The sequence below is a fragment of the Drosophila takahashii genome, chromosome 3R, assembly GCF_030179915.1.
Source record: "Drosophila takahashii strain IR98-3 E-12201 chromosome 3R, DtakHiC1v2, whole genome shotgun sequence".
Classification (NCBI taxonomy): domain Eukaryota; kingdom Metazoa; phylum Arthropoda; class Insecta; order Diptera; family Drosophilidae; genus Drosophila; species Drosophila takahashii.
Window position 1 is genome coordinate 35609710 of NC_091681.1, and position 24491 is coordinate 35634200.

Consider the following 24491-nt stretch of genomic DNA (forward strand, 5'->3'; position numbering starts at 1 on the left):
TGAAGAACTAAAAGTTGTAGCTTCCAATTTTAGTATAATGTTGTGTTAGGAATAATTCTAGATTTAACTGAAACTAATAACCGATTAAATTAAATTATGACAATAATTACCACGTCTGAGAGCTATTTTTGTTATCTTTAAAAATCAGTGGCTTTTAGAATGCTGATCGGCAAGCTAGTGCTTATGGGAATATTTTTCCTGACCCGGACTTTAGGACAATTGCACGAGGAAAATACCCAACTGCGCTATTCAAGATCTGTGGTGAATATGGACGATTTGCTGAAAATAGAGGATTATCTGGTTGTCAATCTGCAAAAATTTGCTGATTTGCTCTTCCATAAGGCCAAAACCATTAGATGGTGAGTTGGACTGTCTATCTAAACAATCAAGGATTTTTTAAGGCACTTTAAGTTCTAAAGGGGAATCTATCATATGAGGAAAATTTACCAGAAGCTGGAAGAATCTAGAAAAGATTTACTAAATCCATTCGAAAGTTATTCCCTCATTCGTCACATGCAATCGGATTGGTTAATGTGGCAATTGTTCCTGAAAAAACCCGTTTCTCAAGGTTTGTATTTGTATTTAGGGTATTTGTGGGATTTTTTGAGAGTATTCTTTTCCAGAAAAAATTGATTTTATGAAGTCTGAGGACCATAAAATGCCACAGGATCATGACTTTGTTGATGCAGCTGAAGGGATTCGAAAAATCCAAGCCACATATAAAATATCGTCTGTTGATATGGCATATGGTCTGCTAGATGGAGTACAATACAAGTGGGTGTGGCTTTTCTTATAAATATTAGTGGTTTTTTAATCGACTCCTTAGCTCTACGTTAGCACCTTTAGATTGCCTTGCAATGGGTGATCATCTGCTGGCGGAAGGGCGACTTCCAAAGGCTGAGGACTGGTTTCTTACAGGACTTAAAACTGACGATCGTCCAGGTTCTCAAACAGAGATTCAGTTGCTAAGGGGTCCCATTAAACCAGAACTCTACAGAAGGCTGGGGAAAACGCGGATGGAGCAGGGTGAGTAGAAACTCAAATCCACTTGTAAGTGATTCACATTAATTCATTAAATATAGCAAACTATGAGGGCGCCCTGCAGGCCTTTAAGATTGCCCAAAAGCTCTCGCCCCATGACTCAAAAATATTCCTGGAGTATCGGGACTTGGAAATAAGAGCTCTTGCCTTATCAGGAATCGAATTAGAAGAGGAGGAAGAAGAGGTGGAAGATACTGAAAGAATGTTTTTGCCCCCATGTTGCAGTGGTCGCTGTGAAGTTCCCAAAGAACTAAGGAACCTCTATTGTGTTTACAACCATGTGACTGCTCCTTATCTCAGACTTTCCCCCATCAAAACGGAGCTTATATCCATTGATCCCTTTGTGGTGATCTTCCATGACATGATCTCCCCCAAGGATAGTGCTCTAATACGATCTATTAGTAAAAATCACCTACATCCATCCGCCACAGTAAATGTGGATGCACCAAGGGAACAGCATATGGTAGCCGACTTTCGTACTTCGAAGTCAGTTTGGTACGATTACGATCACAACGAGGCTACCAGGAATATACATGAACGCCTGGGCGATGCAACTGGTCTGGATATGAGGTTTACAGAGTTCTTCCAGGTCATCAACTATGGATTGGGGGGCTTCTTCGAGACACATATCGACATGCTGCTTTCGGACGAAGCTCGATTCAACGGAACCTTTGATCGTATAGCTACGGCACTCTTCTATGTTGGTATCTCTTCCTATTTAACTATTTTTATTATTTCATTTTCCATTAAATATTCCTCAGCTAAGTGACGTTCCACAGGGCGGTGGCACCTACTTCCCAAAACTGAACACCACGGTTTTTCCGAAGGCAGGATCGGTTCTCTTCTGGTACAACTTGGATACAAAGGGTAATGATCTCATGACTACCCTGCATACAGGATGTCCCGTCCTCGTGGGTTCCAAATGGGGTGTGTACATTACAAATATGTTTTATTTTATGATATTTATTTATTTTTCTCACAGTTGTCAGTAAGTGGATAACAGATATGGGTCAAGAGTTCACTAGGCCCTGCATCGATTCTATTTCTAGTGCAAAGTACTTGGCATCTGTTGAAAAACTTATAATTTAATTTTGTATGCGTTATGTTTTAAAAATTAAATGATAAATGTAGAATGTAAAACTAGTCCTTATAATTACTTAGTAAAAATGAGTCTTGTTTCAGGTGATGTATTTTCTTATTACAATCTCTAAATGATTTATTCATGGTAAATGTTCTTCAGTTAAATTTAAAATTTTAAGTGAAGCTAAAGCTGTAAAAATTTAATTATAATATTAGTTTAAGGTCTGGGAATTTTACCTCCTATTTTAGTTTAGGATTATGGCAAAAAGAATGTTGATCTATAGACTGCTTTTAGTGGGAATTCTTTCTGGAAGGCTGAGTTATTCTCAGGTGTTAGAAGTGAATTCCCAACAGCGATACTCAAGATCTGTGGTCAATATGGATGACTTACTGAAGATGGAAGACGATCTGGTGAGCAATTTGGAAAATTATACGGATGTGCTCATTCAGAAAGCCAAAATTATTAGGTGGTGAGTACAAGAGGAGAGTTGTGTATACCCGATCTTAAGTAAGCATTAAAGGGGGATCCATCAGATGAAGGAAATGCAAGGGGACAGCCCTTATATCAATTATTCCCTCATTCGTCACATGCACGCTGATTGGTTGATGTGGCTGGAATATCTGGAAAAGCCTTTGGGTTTGGGTTCGTAACTCCATTACAGGGTGTTCTTTAGTTCTCTGAACTATCTTCTTTCAGAACAACTGGGTTATTTACAGTCCCTGAATGCGATAATGCCTCAGGTAGATGACTTTATGGATGCTGCTGATGGAGTTATCAGAATGCAGGGGACATACCAACTTTTAGCCAGTGATATAGCTAATGGTTTGCTAGATGGAATGAAGTACAAGTAAATATCGTATTTATTATCTTATAAAAATGAAATCATTAACCCATTATTAGCTCGTCACTGGTAGCCATTGATTGTCAGGAACTGGGTCGCGATCTGATAAATCAGCATTATCTAGCAACTGCGGAGAAATGGATTTTGGCTGGCATTGAAGCCTACGATAGAACAAATCCTCAGTTGGAAATGCAGTTGCAAGGGGTCCAAATAGGGAGGATCTTCTTTGGCTACTGGGACAAGTGAGGGCTGAGTTGGGTGAGTATGAATTAAAGGCAGTAGAGGATTTAATATACTTCAAATTATTGCAGAAAATCACGAGGGTGCCTTTGAAGCCTATCATTTGGCCCTAAAAGAGTCGCCACACGACGTGGAAATTTTCCAGGATTATCTTAACTTTCAAAAAAGAATTCTAACTTCTCCTGAAACCAAAGCAAATACAGATAAGCAAGATGAGGAACATTACACCTATGTTCGTTCTCACTTGCCAAATTGTTGCAGTGGTCGCTGTGAAGTGCCCCCTAAACTTAGAAGACTACATTGCCTTTACAACCATGTAACTTCCCCATTTCTCCGACTTTCCCCCATCAAAATTGAGATTCTCTCAATCGATCCCTTTATAACTCTACTACATGACATGATCTCCTCAAAAGAAAGTTTATTAATTCGGAATTCTAGCAAAGATCACATTTTACCAACCAATTATTATAGTGGCGAAGTACAAGGCTTTGTAGTGGGCCCCTCGCGCTTTTCAAAGTCAGTTCGGTATGAAAATATCTATAATGAGGCAACTGCGAAAATAACCAAAAGGTTAGAAGATGCAACTGGTCTGGATATGAACCACACAGAGCTCTTCCAGGTTGTAAACTATGGTTTAGGGGGATATTTTGAAACCCATGTGGATCTAAAGCTAGGAAAGCCAGATCGAATGGCTACAGCACTCTTTTATGCAAGTATTTTATGATTTTTGGAATACGTTTTCTTTATAAAGCTTCTTTCCTCCAGTTGAGTAATGTCACGCAAGGTGGAGCCACCTATTTTCCAGCACTAAACATAACGGTTTTTCCCAAGATCGGATCGGCTCTTTTCTGGTTTAATTTGGACAATAAGGGCAATCCGCAAATGGAAACCTTACATACCGGCTGTCCCGTCATCGTGGGCTCCAAATGGGGTTTGTAATACAAGAAGTTAGGATTATTTTAATTTTCCAAGATTTTTCTAATCCTTTGCAGTTGTAAGCAAGTTTATACAGGACATTGGACAAGAGTTCAGAAGGCCTTGCATCGATTCAAACACTAAAGAGTTTTTATCTATAGGGAAATTCATGTATTAACATTTTCTTAGGACTTATGAACATTAATCATGGTATATTATAAACAAGGGATCAAGAAAGATCATTTCTGCCCTGTTTCGTGCGAAAAGTCCTTTTCTGGTTTGAAAAAAACAATAAAGGCTTTTATTTCCTTGAAACCGATAAGCGTTATTTTCATTATCAACATCCGGATTCGGGGGAGGATCAAGTAAAATGTGAGAGCCCAAATAGTCTTGCAATCTCAGCAGCGTAGCATTTTGGGGCTGTGACTTTAAAGCAAGATCAACAGTCTCAAGAGCTAGAAGCCAGTTTTCTAAGGGAGAACTCAAAATAATAACTTAAAGTTTTTAGTAAGAATGACATAACTTACTTTGCTCCACATAGACTTCTGCTAGTTTCAAGTATAAATCAGCGGAATTTAACTTCCTAAAAAGGAAGTGTCGTTCCTTATAACTAGGATCATAAAGGATGGATATAGCCAGCTGAAGCCACTGTTTGGATTGTTTGAAGTCTTTCATAGCTAAACTGTGATCTGCCATCCGAAGGCAATCGCGAGAAGATATAGGGGACCTTTTATAAATAAACTTTGATAAACTTTTTTCAAATTTGGAAGCACTTGATAACATACTTGTATCCCAATCCTTTTGAAATGTTTTCTGGAATCAAGTCATAGGTGCTTATAATACTAGAAATATCCTGACAGACTTTTAATACATCTTCTTTAAGGGGTAGATATCTTTTATTCGATATTATAGATTCCAATTCATCTGTGATTTAAAAGTGAATAAAGAGTAAAGTGAATATATGACTTATTGATACCTTTTCCTGGATCCTCTTGAAGAAATAGCTGCCAATAAGTCCAATCCGATTGCATATGATGTATCAAGGAGTAACTTCCCACTGGACTAGATATAATACCCAATTTATCATCTTCAAACTGAATATGATAACTAGCCAAATCAACAAGAGCTCTGGAAAGGATTAATTAGACTTCAAGTCAAGACACTTAGTTGACTAAAAACTCACTCGTTAATAACTTTTAATTTGATTTCCAATGCCTTTATATAGTTTTCTAAGTACTCCACCAAATTTCTATTAAATTGCATAAAGTTTATAAATTTAAATATCGATTCAGCAGGGCGAGTCTCAGATTTTGAAAGAGATATAAAAGTTAGGATAACCCATAATGAAAAACTAAATTGAGTTTTCATGTCTACGATCTCAACTAAAGACTGACTGTTTTCATTACTAATGAAAAATTCGTCACCCTGTAAACCATGACTAAAATAGTTATTAAATTAAATGGAGTGCTTTATTTGTCTAAACATTTTTAACTCCACTTTTAAGCGGTCCTTCCATTTATTTTTTTTACTTTTTCATAGAGATCCTGCACCTGAGTTTGGCTAACAGGGATAAGAACTTCATAAAGTTCCTTTTCCTGGTTATCAAGATCTTTGTAGCCTTTGAGCGTAGTATTCAGCCAGTCTTCTGCCTGAACATAATTTTCTTGGTCGTAAGCATACTGAGCGATTTCCAGGGATTCCATTGGGCTATTTGATTAATCAAATTACATTAAATTGTTCATGGTTTCTTTACCATTACCTACCTAAAGAGAAGATCGTCTTCGTATTCCTCGTATTCCTCGTTGTTCTGTTTCTGAAAATCGATGGCCTCTTTTATGGAATTCATGTATTCATCATTATTTGGAATCTTGGTCAGCAGCTCCCGCATTTCAGCAATTTGCTCTTTAAATTTATATAAGAGAGTTCATTTGATACTTTTTACCAAAAATAGAATAACATTTTAATACCTTCACCCAAGCGTTTTTCCATTAGCCTCCTCCAAATTGGCCAATCGAAATGCATGTGGTGCAATAAAGAGTAACTATTGATAGCATTTCCCAAATATATTTCTCGATCAATTCCAACCTTGGCCTGTTCACTTTTCCTGCCATCTATATAGCTAAAAAAAAAATAAATAAAAAAAAAATGTAATTACTAATAATTTCTTACCGATTTAACACACTGATGTGATTTTGCAGGTCCTCCGAATAGCTTTTCAGTTGGGTCATTAGCTGAAAATCGAGATCAAAATACCGTTCGATCTTTGTAGTGCAAACCCACTTGGGAAAAAATAAAGCCACTAAAGCAATAGAAAATCTCACAACAAACCGCATGGCTCAAGTTTAACAATAATAATAACAAAATCTTGGGTGAAAAAGTAGCGTGAAAAACAAGATTATTTATTGCATCGTCTACAAAATAAATCGATTTTGTATAGAGAACCCGAAGTATTACATTTTAACCGTAAAGATTTACAAGATAATTTATCTAAATGCTTCTCAAGCAAGGCCTACTAAAAACTTGGTCTCTTTCCCTTATCCACTTGGTCATGACTGCAAAAATGGATAGAATTAGTTATTTCAGTTATGTTATCTTAAAAGTTATATATTCTTACCCCATCTGGGACCCACTATGGTTGGACAAGCTGAATGCCCTGTCCTCTTATCGCCTTCACCCTTGTGATCCAGATTGTACCACATAAGTGCCGAACCCTTTTTGGGGAAAACCGTGAGTTTAAGATCCGGAAATACTGTGGCTCCACCTTGCGGGACATCGTTTAGCTTTGAATGATAGTTTCAAGAAAGTTTTAAGATATTTAACATAAAAAACAACCCTTACTTACATAAAATACAACTGTGGCTATGCGGTCCGATAAGCTCACATCGTTCTCCTGCCAAGAAAACCATGTTATAATTTTTAACAAAAGTCCTATCTATCAATCTTACCTTTGAATACCCTAAAAAGTCGAAATGGATGTAGTAATATCCGCCTATTCCGTAGTTCATAACCTGAAAGTGCTCCGCCTCTTCGAGATCGAAATTGCTCATGTCCCGTGTGATTTCTTCCATTTTCAATACCACCTCAACATCTTCTTCTAACCAGAATCCCTTGGTTGTGCGATCCGGGTCTTCTCTAAGGTTTCCATCCTTACCATAAGTCTTGGCTCGTTCAAGTCTACCCTTTGTGAGATTCTGAACGCGAACGATGTTCTCTTCGGAAATCACATCGTGGTAGAGCACTATATAGGGATCGAGGGAAAGAACTTCCATCTTGAGAGGAGCGTAGCGCAGGAAAGCCGAGGTGGTGGAGTTGTACAGGCAGAAGAGTTTGGAGTTGGGACGACACTCAGAGGTGCAGCATTGCTGATATTTACCCATTGGGATATCTTTCTGGTTGGTAGAAGAGTTTTGGAGATATTTGGGATAAAATAAATAATAAAATAAATAATAAAATAAATAAAATATTTTGGAAATTATTTTTAAATATTTAATTTATTATTATTATATATACTCACTTTTATATTTGGTTCCTTTCCAGTGCGAATGTTCATTTGCAAACGAGATTGAACTCTTGATAGACTGAACTTTTCCGGCCACCGTTTCAAGGCAGCTTGCAGCTCTTTCAGGGCAAAAGTTCGCGATCCTAAGATAAATAACCTAAAAATCAGAAAATCAATTGATTAATCTACAAATTCCCACCTAATCCATCTTGAAGTTCCACAAATAGTTCATAGAAACTGGACAGGGGCACTCCCAATTGGGTAAAATAATCCTCGTTCTCCCGATCGGCCGTATACTTGTTCAAACCCACAATTAACCACTCCATGGCCAACTTGAGTTCGTTATTCTTGGCCATATCCTTGGCAATGGTATAACGTTCCATTGCGTTGAGTGAGGAGCTGGGAAATAATAATTTAGTTATGTATAAATATATCTTACTGATTAATATAAATATATCTTACTTGTGATGGACGTTTTGTAAGACTCCCTCGGCCATTTGACTAGCTGGTAGGGAGTAAACCCACTGTATGAGCTTCAAACCCCTTATGCCCTCCTCAATGTCCTTTTTCGTTGGCATTTTCGGAGCAATAGCAATCATATGATCAACATAGGCTAATCCAAAGGTTATATATTTTGAAAACCCTTTCTGAACTAGGGAAATACTTACCCTCCCATGGCTGCTGCTCCAAGTACCAAGCCCAATTTGAGTAGTCCGAGTACAAACGACGAATCATCCGAAAAGATTCAATTGGATCGGTAGGAAAATCCTCTTCATCCTCGTACGCCATCATTTCCAAATAGCTTTGGTTATAAAATATATGAAATAGATTTTAAAAACTCTTAACTTTTCTACTCACTACTCTATTGTATCCACTTTCTTCTGGAGTTCATTGGTAAAGTTTTGTAATATATCCAGTAGGTAACGCTCATGGGAAACTAAGTACCCCATGTCGTATGTCGAGACCGCATAATTATTTTCTACCAATTCAGTTTTGCCTAGGCTCGTTAACAAAAATATTAGGTAAAATAAGGCATATAAACTATTTAGTTTTGACATCTCGAGATAAACTGAGGCAGAAATACCGGAAAAGAATTTAAATATGCTTTTTAGCTGGAAAAATTATCATTTCATGCTTTGATTTGATTTCATTTTATAAATGAGGCGAACAGAAATACTCTCTAACAATATAAATAAAATAAATAAATTAAGTTCTCTATTGATCTTGGGACAATAAGCGTGTAGCTCTCGGGATCTCCACCTACTTTCCATTAGAAATGCCGAAAAAAAGCAACTGTGTAAATGTTTGCTTAGCTGCATTTATGGAAGACAGACAGTCTCCAAAAAATGTTCCTATATGAAACTAAGAACAGTAAGAAATGGAACGCAGAGCAGTGAAAATGTTTCGGTTCAGTATTATTTTTTTGGTACTGAGTTCTTCCTCAATAAATGGCGATTACTACTCGGCTATAAGTGAGCTGGAGAAACTTCTTGACGTGGAGGCCTTTATAGTAGAAAAGTTCGATGAGTATCTAAATAGAGCTCAGGAAGAACAGGAGAATATCAAAAGGTACAGCTATACCATCAATATTTTAAATATTTATTATATAATATTCATTTTTAAAACAGATTTTTGGATCACGTAGACGAGTTGCAAAATGATCGTGGCGATCTCGAGGCTTACTTTGGTAATCCTCTCAACGCCTTTATAACCATTAAACGTCTTGTTCACGACTGGAAGTTCAATGTTTTTGATCCCGTTTTCGAAACTAGTAACTTTGAGACCTACAAGAGTTCTCTAAGCGAATCTCTGGAGAAGATTCAGTTCAAAGGACCCACTCAGGAGGATCTGCAAGGTGCGACTCGTGGACTTCTTCGACTTCAGAATGTCTATCAATTACCTACGGATCAATTGGCCAATGGAGTTTTACTTCCTGAGGAGAAAAATCCATTGGGCACCTCTTTGAGTGCCAGTGATTGTTTTGAAATGGGAAAGAATCTCTGCCAGATTAAGGAGTACTCCTATGGTTCCGAATGGCTAATGGAGGCCAAAAAAAGATCGCATGGCAAAGATCTGGGTTTCATTTCCCCCAATGTAAGTGATGTCGAGATTCTGGAGCAGCTATCACCCGCTTTCAATGCTTTGGGCAATCTTAAACTGGCTCACAAGCTGAATAATGAAATACTGGATAAGAATTCTGAACATGAAGATGCGCTGAGAAACAAGATAGTGTATGAAAATAAGTTGGCTAAGGAACGAAGTCTTAGTCCTGGAAAGAAAGAGGATTTAAACCAATCGAAGGAAAATGTAAGTAGAACCCTTGATTTGCTAACTGAAATTCTAAAAATATATTTATTATATTTCAACAGGAGCAAAAAGAGAGCTACCAGCTTTATAAACGCGTTTGTCAAGGAGAACTCACCCAAACTCCTCGAGAGCAGCGCAATCTCAAGTGCTGGCTAAGCCACCAAGGAGTCCATTACTACCATCTTTCGCCTTTCAAAATAGAACAACTAAATCTGGATCCATATGTGGCCTATGTTCATGAGGTTTTGAGGGATAGTGAAATGGAATTGATTATGGATCATGGCAAGGGTAACATGCAGCGTTCGATGGTGGGACAAGTGGAGAACTCCACCACAACTGATATTCGCACCAGCCAAAACACCTGGCTTTGGTATGAGCAGAATCCCTGGCTTTCCCAGATCAAACAGCGACTCGAGGATGTCACCGGTTTGAGTACGGAAAGTGCGGAGCCACTGCAGCTGGTTAACTACGGAATTGGAGGACAATACGAGCCGCACTTCGACTTCATGGATGTGAGTTTATCGAGTAACTCCGATTTTGGATCTAAAGTAATTCCTTTTTTTCACAGGGCGATGGTCATTCTGTTTTTGGTTGGAAAGGCCACCGCCTCTTGACCGCTCTTTTCTATGTAAGTTTTATGTGCTATTAACTAAATGCAATATAACATCTTATACATATTAATTAAATCGTGTCAGAAACCTAAATATTTTACAAAATATTTTGATTATTTTGGTACACCAAAGTCTCATAAAAAACCCAATTTTCCCCAAAATAATGCGAAATAATGTTCCAAATCTAGAATTTTATATCTTGTTGAGTTCCTAAAAACATTCTAAATCAATTGGCATTAAAGTTTAAAAAATATATTTTTTATCCATTTTTGCAAAAAATTGTGATGTAAAAAAAGTGAAAATATGATATAAATATTTAATGTCTAAAATTATTATCATCAAGAAACAACAAGTACATTTCCAGCCTCAAATAAGAAATATTGTACGTCGTTGATTTCGTAAAAACATGACCATTCTATTGGCATTCAAGTTATAAAAAATTTTTATTAAAAATACATTTTAAAAATATTGATAAAAATTTATAAAATTTTTTGTACATTTTTTTAGCTAAACGATGTCGCGCTTGGTGGTGCCACTGCTTTCCCCTTTCTGAGCTTGGCAGTTCCACCTGTGAAGGGCAGTCTTCTGATCTGGTACAATCTACATAGATCCATGCACAAAGACTTTCGAACAAAGCACGCAGGTTGTCCCGTTCTTAAGGGTTCCAAGTGGAGTAAGTTTACCTAAAACAATACACATTTTTCATAAAAATATCTTAAAAATATTATTACTTACAGTTTGCAATGAGTGGTTCCATGTGGGAGCCCAGGAATTCAGACGACCTTGTGGACTCATCAGCAATGAAGGAAAATTCCTGGACTTAGAGCATAAATAAGGCTAACAAATAATAAAATATTTACCTGCAACATTATCATTTCATAATAAATACCTTAACTGGTTATTAAGAATCCAAGAGATACATAATAAGATCTTTAAAATTCACCATGAAGGTTACTAAACTAAGTTCAAACGAATGGCTAAAAAACTAAACTCACCACTTTCTTAGGTTAAATGGGAAAATGGGGCCTTGGCCTCAGTTTAGCCACGCGATTCAAGCCGGTCAGTCGAACGTTCTCCGCTTGGCTCGAACTTCAGAGCTTATACATAATATAGAAAAAATCTCTAGTCATTGACCCGAGGGCCAAGACAAAAAAAGACTGAATAAAAATCACCGGAGACAACTAATTATGCAAATGCCGATGGCTTTTAGTGTTTTGTGGCTGCTTCAGCTGTTTCTGCTGACGGAAAAGGTTATTGGAACCAATTTCGCCAGGGGAGAGGAGCAGCTGGAGGCTCTTTTGGCCACCGAAACGCAGCTGATCGATGAGTTGCGTGACTATATAGAGAGATTGGAGCTGCAGCTGGAGGAGATCCGCAGGGAGACCTCGGCCATCGAGGAGATTCACAGTCAGGTGGTTGATGTGGAGAAGTACATGGGAAATCCCCTGAATGTTCTCGGCATTCTCAAGAGATTCGATAGTGTGTGGCCAAAGCTAGAGCAGCAGGCAAATGAAACTCTGCTTATAAATTCGGAACAGGCTTCCTCTGATAAGGATTTAATCCTTCCCAGCGAGGAGGACTACGAGGAGTCGCTGAATCAACTGCTTCACCTACAGTCCGTCTACGAATTGGACTCCAACAGCCTTTCCTTGGGCATGGTGAATGGCTTGAAATTGGGGTGAGCAAAAAGAAAAATCACAAACCAAAGCAAGCAAAAATTGTTTGCATAATTTCAGATCCGCCATGTCCTGGGGCGACTGCCTAGAAGTGGCGCGCAAGTCCGACTTTTCCGTGGCTAGATTTTGGCTAGAATCGGCCTTGGAAAAGCTGCCCGCCGCCTCGGAAAACTCCACAGAAGCGCAGAGGGAACGGGAAAGCGGTCGTGTTCACATCCTGGAGGCTGCTCTCAACATTGAATACCGCGCTGGTGGGTTGACCTGGGATTAAGTGCAATATCCCCTCGACTGAATTCCAAATTTCCTCCCATTTTGTTATTTTTTCTTTTCTAGGGGAACTTTCCCGAGCCTTGGCCACTGCCGAGGAGCTGCTGTTGCTGCTCCCAATGAACCAAAACATTCAAAAGGCCAAGAGAAAGATTGAAAAAGCCATGGCCAAGAAGGAATTGCCCAAGGGCAGGCACACAAAGTCGAAGACTAAAGTGAGTAAAAGTTCGTAAGTTGGAAAATAGCTATATTGTAGGTATTAAATACTTTAAAAATTTCATTAATGTTGAAAAAAAAAATTAAAATGAATTTTGTATTTATTAATATAATATGACAAGCATTTTAGACTCTAAAATTTAAAGTAAAATGTAAAATGCTTCTATCCATTCCATACTTCAATTAATAAGCATTTTAAAGTCCTTTAATCTATTGTTAAATTTAAGATAATGGTTTTTTTTAAATTCACAAAATATGATTTACCTAATAACAGATTTATTTGCACAATTTTCTAAAATTGGGAATGTTTTGTAATATAATAAAAAATTCTATTGGTAAATAAGAAGAACTTAAAAATAATATAACTTTTCCTTTCCAGAAAACCAAATCTGCAGAACAGATGCTCATAGAGGAACTCTGCCGCGGGGCAACCCAGAAATCCACGACAGGAAGTCGCTTCAGTCACTGTAAGCTAGAGGGAAATACGCCCTGGTTGCTCCTCCAGCCCTCCAGATTGGAGCCACTCAGTTCAGATCCATATATAGTACTCCATCACGATGTTCTAAGCCCAAAGGAAATCGCTCAATTGCTGGAACTTATAGATGAGGAGGAGGATGATACCAACGGAGTTAGGAGCTATGAACCGCTGAAGCTATCGAAAATGGGGCAAAAGAAGCTGAAGCGGATTAATTATCGCCTGGGTCTCAAGACTGGGGACCTGGATCCTTGGACGGGACGTCGCCACGGTCACGGGCACTCCACCAAATTGGAGGATAGCTCGCAACTCGGGAATGTGGCACGTGTCATGCTGAACGTACGTGGCTAACCGACCTGAGGCCTAATTAATTGACTAATGTGTGACTAATTAAATTCCGGTCTCCACAGTTGCAGCCACCCGGAATGGGCGGGGCTGTGGTTTTTCCGCAGCTGGAGCTTGGCGTGAATGTCCCACGTGGTTCGCTGCTCCACTGGCACACGAGATCCGCCGGAGGCTCCTCCTTCTCATCCTCGGAGTGGGACTACCGCAGTGGCCAGGCAGTTTGTCCCGTGCTCCTCGGCGTTCAGTTGTGTAAGTTTTGGTGAGGTTGGTGGGGGAGAATGTTGGATGGAGGTGTAGATAGAGCGTGCCGGGATTCAGTTTGCGGCCCAGTCGCATTTACCACATCCCAGCTTCCCTGTCATCGCTTGTCAGTAGAACATGTTGACATGTTGAGATACCCTGTACGGAGGGTATATTAGCTTTCCATTTGGTACCTGAAAATTAGTTTTTGTAAAAATTCTTTACGCAAACAAAAATTGATTTTAAAATTTAAAGTTGCATCCAAAGATTTACTAAATATTTTGATTATTTCTATTATTTTGTATATTTATAGAAAATATATATGTAAATATAAAATTCACCTTAGATATTTTTAAATTGTATCTAAAGTTGACAAACATTTTTTAAAATCGTATATCTTAAAATCGTAAATATTCTGTTAAAGTTTAGTTAAGACTTTTAAGCAGAAATTATTTTTAGTTTTTTCTGGGTACCTCTTAGTCGACTTTTCCATTATTGATTATATATATTTAGTTAGTTTTTAATATTATAGTACGTTAATTTTTTTTAAATTCACCTAAGATATTTTTAGATGTTACCTTAAAAAAAATTATTTTTAAAAATCTTATAACATACAATCTTAATTATTCTGTTAAAGTTTAGTGTAGACTTTTAAGCAGGACTTATTTTAAGGTTCTAGGGTACCTCCCCGTCGACTTTTCCAGCCCTTTTGCTAATTTCCATTTTTATACCCGTTACTCGTAGAGTAAAAGGGTATACTAGATTCGTGCAAAAGTATGTAACAGCTAGAAGGAAGCGTTTCCGACCCCATAAAGTATATATATTCTTGATCAGGGTCACTAGCCGAGTCGATCTAGCCATGTCCGTCTGTCCGTCTGTCCGTCTGTCCGTCTGTCCGTCTGTCCGTCTGTCCGTCTGTATGAACGCTGAGATCTCAGAAACTACAAAAGCTAGAAGGTTGAGATTTCCCACACATATTCTTTGGCTTCCTACGCAGCGCAAGTTTATTTTAGCCGAGCGCCACGCCCCCTCTAACGCCCACAATCGCCCACAATCGCCCACTAACGATTTTAAAATGGGTCCTGCGCCCACATCTTTAAAGATTTCCGAGAAGTATAAATGCAATTTTGTTGTGTATATTTATACCTATCGAAATGTAGAAGACATTTTTCAAATCGGACCATTCATTAAAAAGTTATACGCAATCAAAAATTATATATCTATCTCCCTCGCACTCTCTTTAGCTGAGTTACGATTATTAGTCGGGACACCAACCCGACACAGCGTTCGCACTCCCTTTAGCTGAGTGACGGGTATTAGATAGTCGGGACAACAACCCGACTATAGCGTTCTCTCTTGTTATTCATCTCAATTTCGCATGCAGCTGCGTGGACAGGACTCCAATGACGTTGGCCTGATGGGTTTCCATGGTTTTCCCGGGTTTTCCGATGCGATGTGCCACATACGTACATGTGCATTAATTGCCAGCGGGGGAATCAAATAAAGTTGACCTTGGCATTTGATTAAAAATCAGCCTTTTATTGCGTTATTTCCCACTGGGAGTGGCCATTCGAATTCGGCCATTTGGTGTGAATGGTCGGGGCAAACAAAAGGCTAAAATGGGTGGCTTCACTGGGATCCATAATTGTTTGTTTGTTTATTTGCCTATCTATTTGTTTGTTGTTAAGAGGAAGCCCGCGTTGAAATGCCGCCTCTGAAGTCGATAAATCAGCTGAGATTGCCGATCAAAACAGTGTGAGTTATGGTGGTCGGCTTATTAACAAATCATTGCTCGATTTAAAACAATATGAAATGTCGCACCAGTCGGATGTGAAATGTTAATCGGTCCTAGCCTAAAATAAACCGAACTGCAGTCTTAAATATCAAACAGCTAACGGCCAATTAGCCTGTATTAATATGCCGGTCTGGTCTAATCTTGAGCTAAAGACAATAGGCGATCCGAATCCGATTCCGAATCGAATTTAGAATTTAGAATTCGAAACGAGCTCAGCCGATGATAAGCATCAGTAAATCAGCGCAAAACAAGCCATAAAACACGCCGAGCCGCAAAAGCAAAGCAACTTCTCCGCATCGAAACACCGACAGAACTGGCTAATAAAACAGTTTTCTTCAAATCATAGGCCACCGCAACTAGTTTATATCGAGATCTCGCACATGCGAAATTAATTCTCGCCGCCGGTTTTTCTCTCCGCATCTTTTGGGGGATGTTATACCTCCAAAGCGAGATCTCTCAAAGATCCCCTGAAAAAAACGAACAGTTCGCCACGAGTCGCGAAACACGGCGGACTTGAAGATCTTCAAGAGATATACGGATTAAAATAGTACGCGGTATAGCAAGGATTTTTCCTTGAATAAAACCGGATATAAAAAGGATATAACACAAAATGAGGGGACATTTATTACTGGTGGGACTGATGTCCTTACTGCTTCAGGGATCTATGGCCTCGGATTACTTTTCTTCCATCACGGGTCTGGAGGAACTTTTGCACACAGAGGAATATCTCACAAAGGAACTGAGGTCAAAGGTCAATGGCATCAGGAGTTTACTGCAACAATTAGAGGGGTGAGTATAGTAAAGTGTGAAAGGATATAGGAAAGGTATGAAAAAGGATATTTAGGAAGTCATTCTCAAGGAATTACCTAATCACAACTTCAGTCAAAGAATATTATCTTAGACAATATCAAACAATATTATAAACGGAGTACTTGTACATTTATTTAATTCTTATAAATGCAAGACTATTAATATAAAACCGAGATTATTCAAAAGCCTAACCTGAAATCAAACTTAACCCGTATAAATGTTGTCAAGTCACACCTACAGATGAATAGGACGAATTAACCAGTTAAGAAACATTTAGAAAATAATAACTGGATAGCACTTGCGTTTTGGGATATACTCCAAAATCATCCAAAAAAAGTTATCAATAGAGGATATTCCAAGTTCGAACCCTAAAGCATAGGAAACCCAGAATAGTTTTAGCCGCATCACGATTTTTGAAACAATGCTAATTTAATTACAGCCCATTGTCGTTAGCAAATCCATTAATCTTTTATGGCCCCTTTTTCGAGAACTAGTTTACAGAGTCACCCGAAAACACACGAGGTGCCAGACTTTATGTCTGCTTCAAATGTGCGAACAGATGATCTTAAATTAAATTAGTGTTATCGCGAATGACCACCTGTCACCGAATGCAGAGTAGTTAGTTTAATCTGGAGAGTATTAGCCAAAGCGATATTGGATCATTATTGACAGTTGGCTTTGGATCAGCGATCGGCGAATATTGGTTATCAGGTTTCGCCTTTGTTTTTGGCATTTCGCTTTCGTTTTATTGGATCTCGCCCCGATGTTTCTTATCGCAGCGATCATAAAAACTATTATGAATATGGAATCACACATAAATTAGAATTAATTAAGCCGAAATACGAGTATACGGACTCCCTATGACGACACGAGTCTCATAAATCGGCTAAACTGGTAGGTTAATCGCAGAATCGTTCGAAACTCGTTCAATTCGCAGGGAATTGTCTTCGATCGAAAAGGAGCACAGCATGGCTGCAGTGGATACGGAGAACTATCTGACCAATCCGGTGAATGTCTACCGCCTGATGAAGCGACTCCACACGGACTGGCTTTTGATGGAGGGCCGAGTTCAGCTGATGGCTGAGGAAATGAGTGAGTTGGTGGGATGATCCACCTCAAGGAAGTATTATAACCCCTTAGGGGGTTTTCTCTAAACAGACTTCAATGCTACCCGTGAGTATGGACTCAGTTATCCCAGCCAGGAGGACGTGGAGGGGGCTGCTTTGGCCCTCGTTCGCCTGCAGAGCACCTACAAACTGGATGTGGCCCAGGTGGCTGCCGGCATCCTGAATGGCGTCAAATACGGGTGAGACCTCAGAATGAGCGAATAAGCAATAACCAGCCAGGCTTAAAATACAGAGCTATCCCATCTAATCCCAGTTCAATCGAGTAGCTGCCCTTCCCACATAACCCCAATCGAAATCGGTGATATGAGGGGTACACTGATTTTTAGGTTCATTTTGTTACACATTTTCTGGGGATATTTATACCCGTTACTCGTAGAGTAAAAGGGTATATTGTATTCGTGCAAAAGTATGTAACAGGTAGAAGGAAGCGTTTCCGACCCCATAAAGTATATATATTCTTGATCAGGATCACTAGCCGAGTCGATCTAGCCATGTCCGTCTGTCCGTCTGTCCGTCTGTCTGTCTGTCCGTCTGTCCGTATGAACGCTGAGATCTCGGAAACTATAGAAGCTAGAAGATTGGCATTTTGCATGCAGATTCTAGGAATTCCTACGCAGCGCAAGTTTGTTTCAAAATGGTGCCACGCCCCCTCTAACGCCCACCATCGCTTATATACGATTTTAAAAATTTTAATATTTTGGAAAAGTAAAAATGCAGTTTTATTGTGTTTATCAATACCTATCGAAATGTAGAAGAAATTTTTCAAATCGGACCATTCGTTAAAAAGTTATGCGTGATCAACGTTTTCTATCTCTATCTCCATCTCCCTCGCACTCCCTTTACCTGAGTAACGGGTATCTGATAGTCGGGGCATCCGACTATAACGTTCCCTCTTGTTTTATTTTATTGTGTTTTAAATATATGCCTCATTTATTTATGCCTCATTTATTTAACTTCAATTACAAATAATTAAATACCAATATTTTCTTTATCATAAATCTCATATCATTAAAGGTCAGTTTTAAATAATTAAATATTTTTTTTCTCGTAAATCGTTATTTCTTTAGCTTCCGAATGATATAAATTAATCAAGATAAATCAGCCGTTTCCTGAATATCGGCATTCTGAGTAAAAATAGCTCTTCATGCGTCAATGGAATTTCAAATTCAGCTTATAAATCTATAAACCCCCAAAAAGATATTCAACATGAATATTGATTAATGTGCAGAGAACATAGTTTTATTTTCAAAGGGTATACGATAGTTGAAAAAACCAGCTACAACGCTTTCAGCCTTTATTTTTAGCTCGGACATGAGCTGGCAGGATTGCTTCGAGCTGGGTCAACAACTCTTTGAAATGGAGGACTACAACAACACGAAGGTCTGGCTGAGGGAATCGATGGACCGTTTGCGACGTCACAGCAGCCACGCCCACAGCCACTCGACGCCCACCAGCGGCCCGGATACAGTTACCCTCAACAAAATGGAGGCGACGGCCAAGAGTTTGTTCCAAATGGGTGAGCAAAAAATGAAAATTAAATCTAATGGTATTGAGGATACTCATTCACACGATTTTCAGGCGACTTCGATACGGCTTACGAGCTGAGCCAACGGGTCCTCCAGTTCGATCCCAAGCGCATAAGGAACTGGCATCTCGGCGACAAGGGAACTGCTCCCCCAGAGGACATCGATGAGGACAACCTGCCAAAGCACACGGATTCCTACAACGTAAGTTAAAAGAGAAAAAACTAATATACACAACAAAATATGGATATGAAGTGGGGGGATATTATTTGATAGCATTGAGTATCAACTTTGTTTTTTCAAATTCATAAAAATTAATATATTTACGGACATATTGCCATAGCAATTGTCTTAGTCACAATTATTTCTATAGTGTACCCGATTAAGCCTTATAGTAGTTCTTGTTTACAATTTTTGTACAGATAGTTACAGTTATATTAATTCATGGTAAATTTACAACTTTTATAACTTCTTATCCGCAAAAATTTTGGCTAGTCAACTAAAGTCAAAGCTCAAAGTTATCTGTACCATCGAATATTTGGACAGAAAAAATAACCCTGATTTTAAAAGGTATACTATAGTTCGTGGGACGGAAGTTCTACTGTGTTCAATGACTTGAATTTGTTCAGGAATAATATATTATAATAAATAGTATATTTCCGAAAATGCTGATATCAAACGAGAACGCAGGCAGGTCATCGCCAGTGCGTTGGTTATCAGCTAAGCGTGAGGCCTCTTAGTTTTTGTCAACAAGTAGCTGAGCTTCAGTGTGCTAAAGCCGCTCGACTTTAGTCGTTCAACGTATTTAAAATGTTTTATTCGGCAACCTACCTTCTGTGCTCCTTTGCTCTCCTGGCCTTGCAAGGGTCTTGGGCAGCTACCCAGGAAAAGGGACATTCCGTGTGTCTTCTGAATGATCCTCCCAATCAATGTGGGCCATTCTGCCTCAGTAAACTGGACCCAATGCGGGGTAAATTGGTTTCCATTGAACGCAGGCAATATTTCATGCAGTCCAAAATTCTGGCGGTAAAATCGAGGCTGGAAGACCAGGGACTCAGAATGGAAAAACAACTGCTGGCGATGCAATCCGAGTTGAGTAACCAACTGCAGGCCCTTCAGTCAGACATACAAATCAAACTGGATAGCATTCTTCAAACGGTTCAGGTTCTTCAAGAATCAGTGAAAAGTGTTATCACGATGGAAGACTTCCAATCAAGAGTGAACGAAACAGAAGAAAAAATTCCCCCTGTTTTCGAGCAGATCGGGTCCAGGTTCTTTCATTTCGAACATAACCTTGAGCAAAATTGGACAACGGCTGCGGATTCTTGTCGTAAATTGGGAGGATATTTGGCTGCCATTCGAGACGAAGAGGAATTCAACGCCATTAAAGGGAAACTCAAAAACGAAAGATATTATTGGCTTGGCATTAATGATCTAAAGAAAGATGGCGAATACGTATCAGTGGCTTCTGGCAGACCAGCAACATTTCTTAAATGGGCACCAGATCAACCGAACCACTTGGAAAGGAAACAGAACTGCATTATTATAACAAACAACGAAGAAATGTGGGACTTTTATTGCAGATATCAAATGCAATTTATATGCCAAAGTGACAGTGAAGTTTAGAGAACAACAACAAAAATTTAGTTAAATATTATTATACTTAAAAATTAAATAAAATTGTTTAAGAAAATGTTATATAAATTTTTATTGTTCGGTGAAAGTTTTAAACGATTTTAGCGCTATTATTTTAATTTTATCACATAGAAGATGGCGTTATCATAAAAAGGTATATAAAATTCAAAACAAATGTATAAATATTAAATAATAATATTTTTTAAAATCACTATGGAAACTTAAATAATTTTTTAATCCTTCCCCAGCTGTCGCAGGAGTTCGCTCAGTACGAAAAGGTGTGTCGAGGAGAGGTTAATCCCACTCCCCGTCAGGAGTTGCGCTGCCGCTACAGCCGAGGCAGCCATCCCTTCCGGCTCTTGGCGCCTCTCAAGCTGGAGGAGCACAGTCTGGATCCCTATGTGGCCACCTTCCACGACATGCTGAGTACCAAGAAGATCTCACAGCTCCGGGAAATGGCTGTTCCCCGCATGCGTCGCTCTACAGTGAACCCTCTGCCGGGGGGACAGAAGAAAACGTCCGCGTTTCGGGTGAGCAAAAATGCCTGGCTGGAGTACGAGTCACATCCCACGATGCTGGGGATGCTGCAGGACCTCAGGGATGCCACCGGGCTGGACACCACCTTCTGTGAGCAGCTCCAGGTGGCCAACTACGGAGTGGGCGGGCACTACGAGCCGCACTGGGACTTCTTCCGGGACCCCAATCATTATCCCGAGGAGGAGGGCAACCGCATAGCCACTGCCATATTTTATGTAAGTTGTGACACTTGTGTTAATCCCTATGATTTAGTGATGAGTAATTATTTTCTTACTTAGCTGTCGGATGTGGAACAGGGCGGGGCCACCGCCTTTCCCTTCCTGGACATCGCCGTCAAGCCGGAGATGGGCAACGTCCTCTTCTGGTACAACCTCCATCGATCCCTGGACATGGACTACCGCACCAAGCACGCCGGCTGTCCAGTGCTTAAGGGCAGCAAGTGGAGTAAGTTGTCCGCGAGGGGATTAGCCAGAGATTACAGAGGGATTACCATTTTCCGATGACTTTTTTCGATTCTCTATCAGCTTATTTTGAAGCTATATTGCTATATATGTGATACGAATTTTTTGTTTATTTAACACCCTGATATTTTGCTTTACGACATTTTTTTTAATGTTAAATAAAGAATAAATTAATTTATTTTGTAGAGTTTAATAGATTTTTAAAAGTAGCGAAATTAGATTTTAATTTTGTGTAAATAAAAATGCACTACATTTTTTAGACATATATTTCAACTGTAGAAGTAGGTACTTTTGTAAAGTTGTTTGTTGTTGTCAAAATGTGAAAATATGTTTTTTTAATTTTTATAACCATTGTAGTAATAAGTAGACATCGGATTTTAGGTTTTTTTTTGTTTGTGGTCTAAAAAATTTGAAATTTTTAAAATAGACTTATAAAAATACAGGCTTTCAGTAAATGGTGGCATATCAAAAATATGCCTTTTTTTAGGTCAAAGAAGGTTAAGGAATATGCTAAGACTATTTTAACCTATTTGAATAGGTCAAAAAAGGTCAAAAAAGGTTCGGTTTTATTTTTCGCTCATAGAATTGAAAAGATGGCTTCTTTTATTAATGACGAGTCAGTGGTTTATTTAAAAAAATTTTAAACGGAAACAAAGTATTACAAAAATTTTTATTGGCCCAAGGAGGTAAATTTTGTGTTTTTACATATAATTTTGGTTGTTTTTGTTTTGTTATTTGGGTAGAATTTAGATTTTATAAACTGTATAAACTGTTAGTTATAATTTTGTTTACAGTATATAATTATAAGTTTTTCCATGTTACTCGGAGTAAGTTTCTGCCTTTTTTCCGAATGTATTAATTTGTATGCTGAAAAACTCCGCTCTACGTCACATGATGTCAATGGTGAATTGGTATATTTAAGGTGCTGACCTGCCTTAATCATATATGCTGCAGCATCTGTCAATAACAGCATTACTTTGTTCTCCATTTCATTTGGCCAAAAACTGTTCAATGTACTATTTACAAATCTTGATATCGCCGAACTATCTACTTTTTGAATTTCCTTGCAAGCTATTAGGTAAGGCGTAGTTCTTTCGTTTTCAGTTAGTGTTCCCACTATAAGATTTGCAATAAATCTTCCGGCTTTATCGGTTGTTTCATCTATAGAGATCCATATTTTATTGCTTCCTATGTGCTCTTTGATTTCATCCATTTTATGTTGGTAACACCTGTCCAAATAATTTTTTCTTATTGTGCTTTCGCTCGGAATGTTTTCTTTAGTGTATTTTTCTAAAAAGTTGTTAAATGTTGTGTTGCTAAGTGCATTAAATGGTATGTTAGCGGCTACCATTGCTTGGCACAGTTCAAACTGAAAATTGTCTTCCCCTTCGTGGTTGTCAAGTTTTTCAGTTTTCTTCTTATTATGAATATGTAAAATGGTTTGAATGTGTTGTTGTAATTGTGATTTCTTCACTACAGTAATCTTCGGGAGTGGAAAACATTTATATAAAAGCAAACAAGTAAAGAGAACTAAATACAAACACTTACATTTTTTTTACATGTTTCGCAATATATTTTTTCTTCCAATAGTACCAGCTTTTCCGTTGGAAATTCCTCCAACCATTTCAGGCGATTATCCTTTCTATTGGGATTCGGCATTTTTCGTTTAAATTCTCAATCACAAGGCACACGACTATGAAATTATTTTGACTTTAACAGTATCAATTTCAGTTCGCCTACTTAAAGGCATATATTCAAAGCAAAAAAAGGTCAAAAAGGTCAAAAAAGGTTGACATATTCCGAAATATGCTTTTAGGTGGAAGATATGTAAAAAGGTCAAATTTGCAAAAATATGCCGCCTTCAAAATGATCTACGTTACATGAAACAAATTTGTATGCAATCCAAAAAAACTTTGGACTGCTCGTTCAAAATATGTTTTTACCTAAAATCCGATGTCTAGTAATAAGTCACTAAACATTTATTTAATCAAAGTATTTATTTTAAATGTTTTTAATATTTTTTTGAGTTTTATATAAAAGTATCTGATATATATTATCTGCCATTTTAAATAAATTCTTAAATTAGATTCCATTAAAAACTCTAGCCTTACCGAGCTGCTTAAAACTCAGCAGGTACGAAAATGGTTGTAAATTGAATTAAATATGCGTGAATTAAGCCAGCAGCCAAGCGGAGTTGCCATCGAGTTGACCTGCCGCAATTAATGTAATTACTTTCGGCCTGATCTTTGCAGTTGGCAACGTTTGGATACACGAGGTGACGCAGACCTTTGCTCGACCCTGCGACGTTTTCCGGGATCACGAGGTTTCGCTGGAGTACGAGATAATCAAATAAATGAAATAAAATAAAATAAAATAAATTGTGATAGTCAAGTTAACCGCAGCGTGTCTTATTTTGCTCAGTGGGTTAAGGGGCTTTGAGTGCTTTTTGAAACTCACTCAAAACAAACGAGGCGAGCTGGCTTTTGAGATGAGACAAAAAACAAAAGCCAGTTGCGTATTCATTTGCCGGCTTCATTTGCATAAACAAGTTCACGGGCAAAGTTTCGTTGGGAGATTTGAATATTTTGTGAATATTTTGCGGGGCCTGTGAAGTGACAACTGCTGCGAGCAGCAAAGTGAAAGTAATTACCAAGGGAAATTCGCTCTGAAATTCTTAAAGGTTGCGTTATGATTCCTGGATTCCTAGTATAACTGCCAGAACTTCGAAGCTATGTAAATGTACAAGCACGATTCAGTTTATTGAACCTGGCCAAGTACCCACTTTACTTTATAGACTTTATGGGCTCCATTGAAGCAGAACTTTCGGCCCCCGCGGGCAGTTCTTTGAC

At 38.5% G+C, this 24491-nt stretch overlaps 8 protein-coding genes across 10 annotated transcripts; 5 read left to right on the top strand and 3 right to left on the bottom strand.

The window, feature by feature from the left end:
* Nucleotides 1-144: 144 nt before the first annotated feature.
* On the top strand, nt 145-2181 carry LOC108059611 (prolyl 4-hydroxylase subunit alpha-1-like). The gene is made up of 7 exons (XM_017144962.3): nt 145-359; nt 420-568; nt 624-774; nt 827-1026; nt 1083-1741; nt 1803-1968; nt 2024-2181. Exons 1-7 carry the CDS (start codon nt 160-162, stop codon nt 2128-2130), a joined length of 1632 nt encoding a protein of 543 aa, XP_017000451.2. The 5' UTR covers nt 145-159; the 3' UTR covers nt 2131-2181.
* A 183-nt stretch (nt 2182-2364) lies between these two features.
* Nucleotides 2365-4433, top strand: LOC108059615 (prolyl 4-hydroxylase subunit alpha-2-like). 3 transcript variants are annotated; one of them, XM_070217651.1, is made up of 7 exons: nt 2365-2591; nt 2643-2764; nt 2839-2969; nt 3023-3221; nt 3275-3912; nt 3969-4134; nt 4196-4433. In XM_070217651.1, exons 3-4 carry the CDS (start codon nt 2854-2856, stop codon nt 3207-3209), a joined length of 303 nt encoding a protein of 100 aa, XP_070073752.1. In that variant the 5' UTR covers nt 2365-2591; nt 2643-2764; nt 2839-2853; the 3' UTR covers nt 3210-3221; nt 3275-3912; nt 3969-4134; nt 4196-4433. The 3 variants fall into 3 exon arrangements, with proteins under 3 accessions (XP_070073752.1, XP_044251519.2, XP_070073751.1); XM_070217650.1 differs by having other exon boundaries at nt 2366-2591; nt 2819-2969; XM_044395584.2 differs by lacking the exon at nt 2643-2764 and having other exon boundaries at nt 2819-2969.
* On the bottom strand, nt 3969-5512 carry LOC108059616 (prolyl 4-hydroxylase subunit alpha-1-like). Its single transcript, XM_070217649.1, has 5 exons — nt 5302-5512; nt 5095-5246; nt 4904-5042; nt 4646-4845; nt 3969-4588 (listed from the first exon to the last, which is right to left on the bottom strand). Exons 1-5 carry the CDS (start codon nt 5484-5486, stop codon nt 4320-4322), a joined length of 945 nt encoding a protein of 314 aa, XP_070073750.1. The 5' UTR covers nt 5487-5512; the 3' UTR covers nt 3969-4319.
* A 53-nt stretch (nt 5513-5565) lies between these two features.
* On the bottom strand, nt 5566-6466 carry LOC108059617 (uncharacterized). The gene is made up of 4 exons (XM_017144974.3): nt 6288-6466; nt 6086-6237; nt 5882-6020; nt 5566-5825 (listed from the first exon to the last, which is right to left on the bottom strand). Exons 1-4 carry the CDS (start codon nt 6449-6451, stop codon nt 5618-5620), a joined length of 663 nt encoding a protein of 220 aa, XP_017000463.2. The 5' UTR covers nt 6452-6466; the 3' UTR covers nt 5566-5617.
* Nucleotides 6467-6496: 30 nt separating this feature from the next.
* LOC108059639 (prolyl 4-hydroxylase subunit alpha-2) lies at nt 6497-8690 on the bottom strand. The gene is made up of 9 exons (XM_070217648.1): nt 8476-8690; nt 8286-8419; nt 8080-8230; nt 7817-8016; nt 7633-7760; nt 7064-7507; nt 6961-7008; nt 6733-6898; nt 6497-6670 (listed from the first exon to the last, which is right to left on the bottom strand). The coding sequence occupies exons 1-9, from the start codon at nt 8673-8675 to the stop codon at nt 6606-6608; spliced, it is 1536 nt and encodes a 511-aa protein (XP_070073749.1). The 5' UTR covers nt 8676-8690; the 3' UTR covers nt 6497-6605.
* A 156-nt stretch (nt 8691-8846) lies between these two features.
* Nucleotides 8847-11450, top strand: PH4alphaSG1 (prolyl-4-hydroxylase-alpha SG1). Its single transcript, XM_017144990.3, has 6 exons — nt 8847-9186; nt 9246-9924; nt 9987-10436; nt 10493-10552; nt 11043-11208; nt 11273-11450. Exons 1-6 carry the CDS (start codon nt 8996-8998, stop codon nt 11368-11370), a joined length of 1644 nt encoding a protein of 547 aa, XP_017000479.3. The 5' UTR covers nt 8847-8995; the 3' UTR covers nt 11371-11450.
* Nucleotides 11451-11572: 122 nt separating this feature from the next.
* On the top strand, nt 11573-15273 carry LOC108059646 (prolyl 4-hydroxylase subunit alpha-1). The gene is made up of 6 exons (XM_017145006.3): nt 11573-12213; nt 12272-12462; nt 12545-12693; nt 13074-13508; nt 13580-13763; nt 15139-15273. Exons 1-6 carry the CDS (start codon nt 11723-11725, stop codon nt 15159-15161), a joined length of 1473 nt encoding a protein of 490 aa, XP_017000495.2. The 5' UTR covers nt 11573-11722; the 3' UTR covers nt 15162-15273.
* A 176-nt stretch (nt 15274-15449) lies between these two features.
* PH4alphaNE1 (prolyl-4-hydroxylase-alpha NE1) lies at nt 15450-23995 on the top strand. Its single transcript, XM_017144989.3, has 8 exons — nt 15450-16338; nt 17297-17451; nt 17518-17665; nt 18791-19002; nt 19065-19213; nt 20893-21396; nt 21460-21625; nt 23895-23995. Exons 1-8 carry the CDS (start codon nt 16160-16162, stop codon nt 23993-23995), a joined length of 1614 nt encoding a protein of 537 aa, XP_017000478.2. The 5' UTR covers nt 15450-16159.
* Nucleotides 23996-24491: the final 496 nt, after the last annotated feature.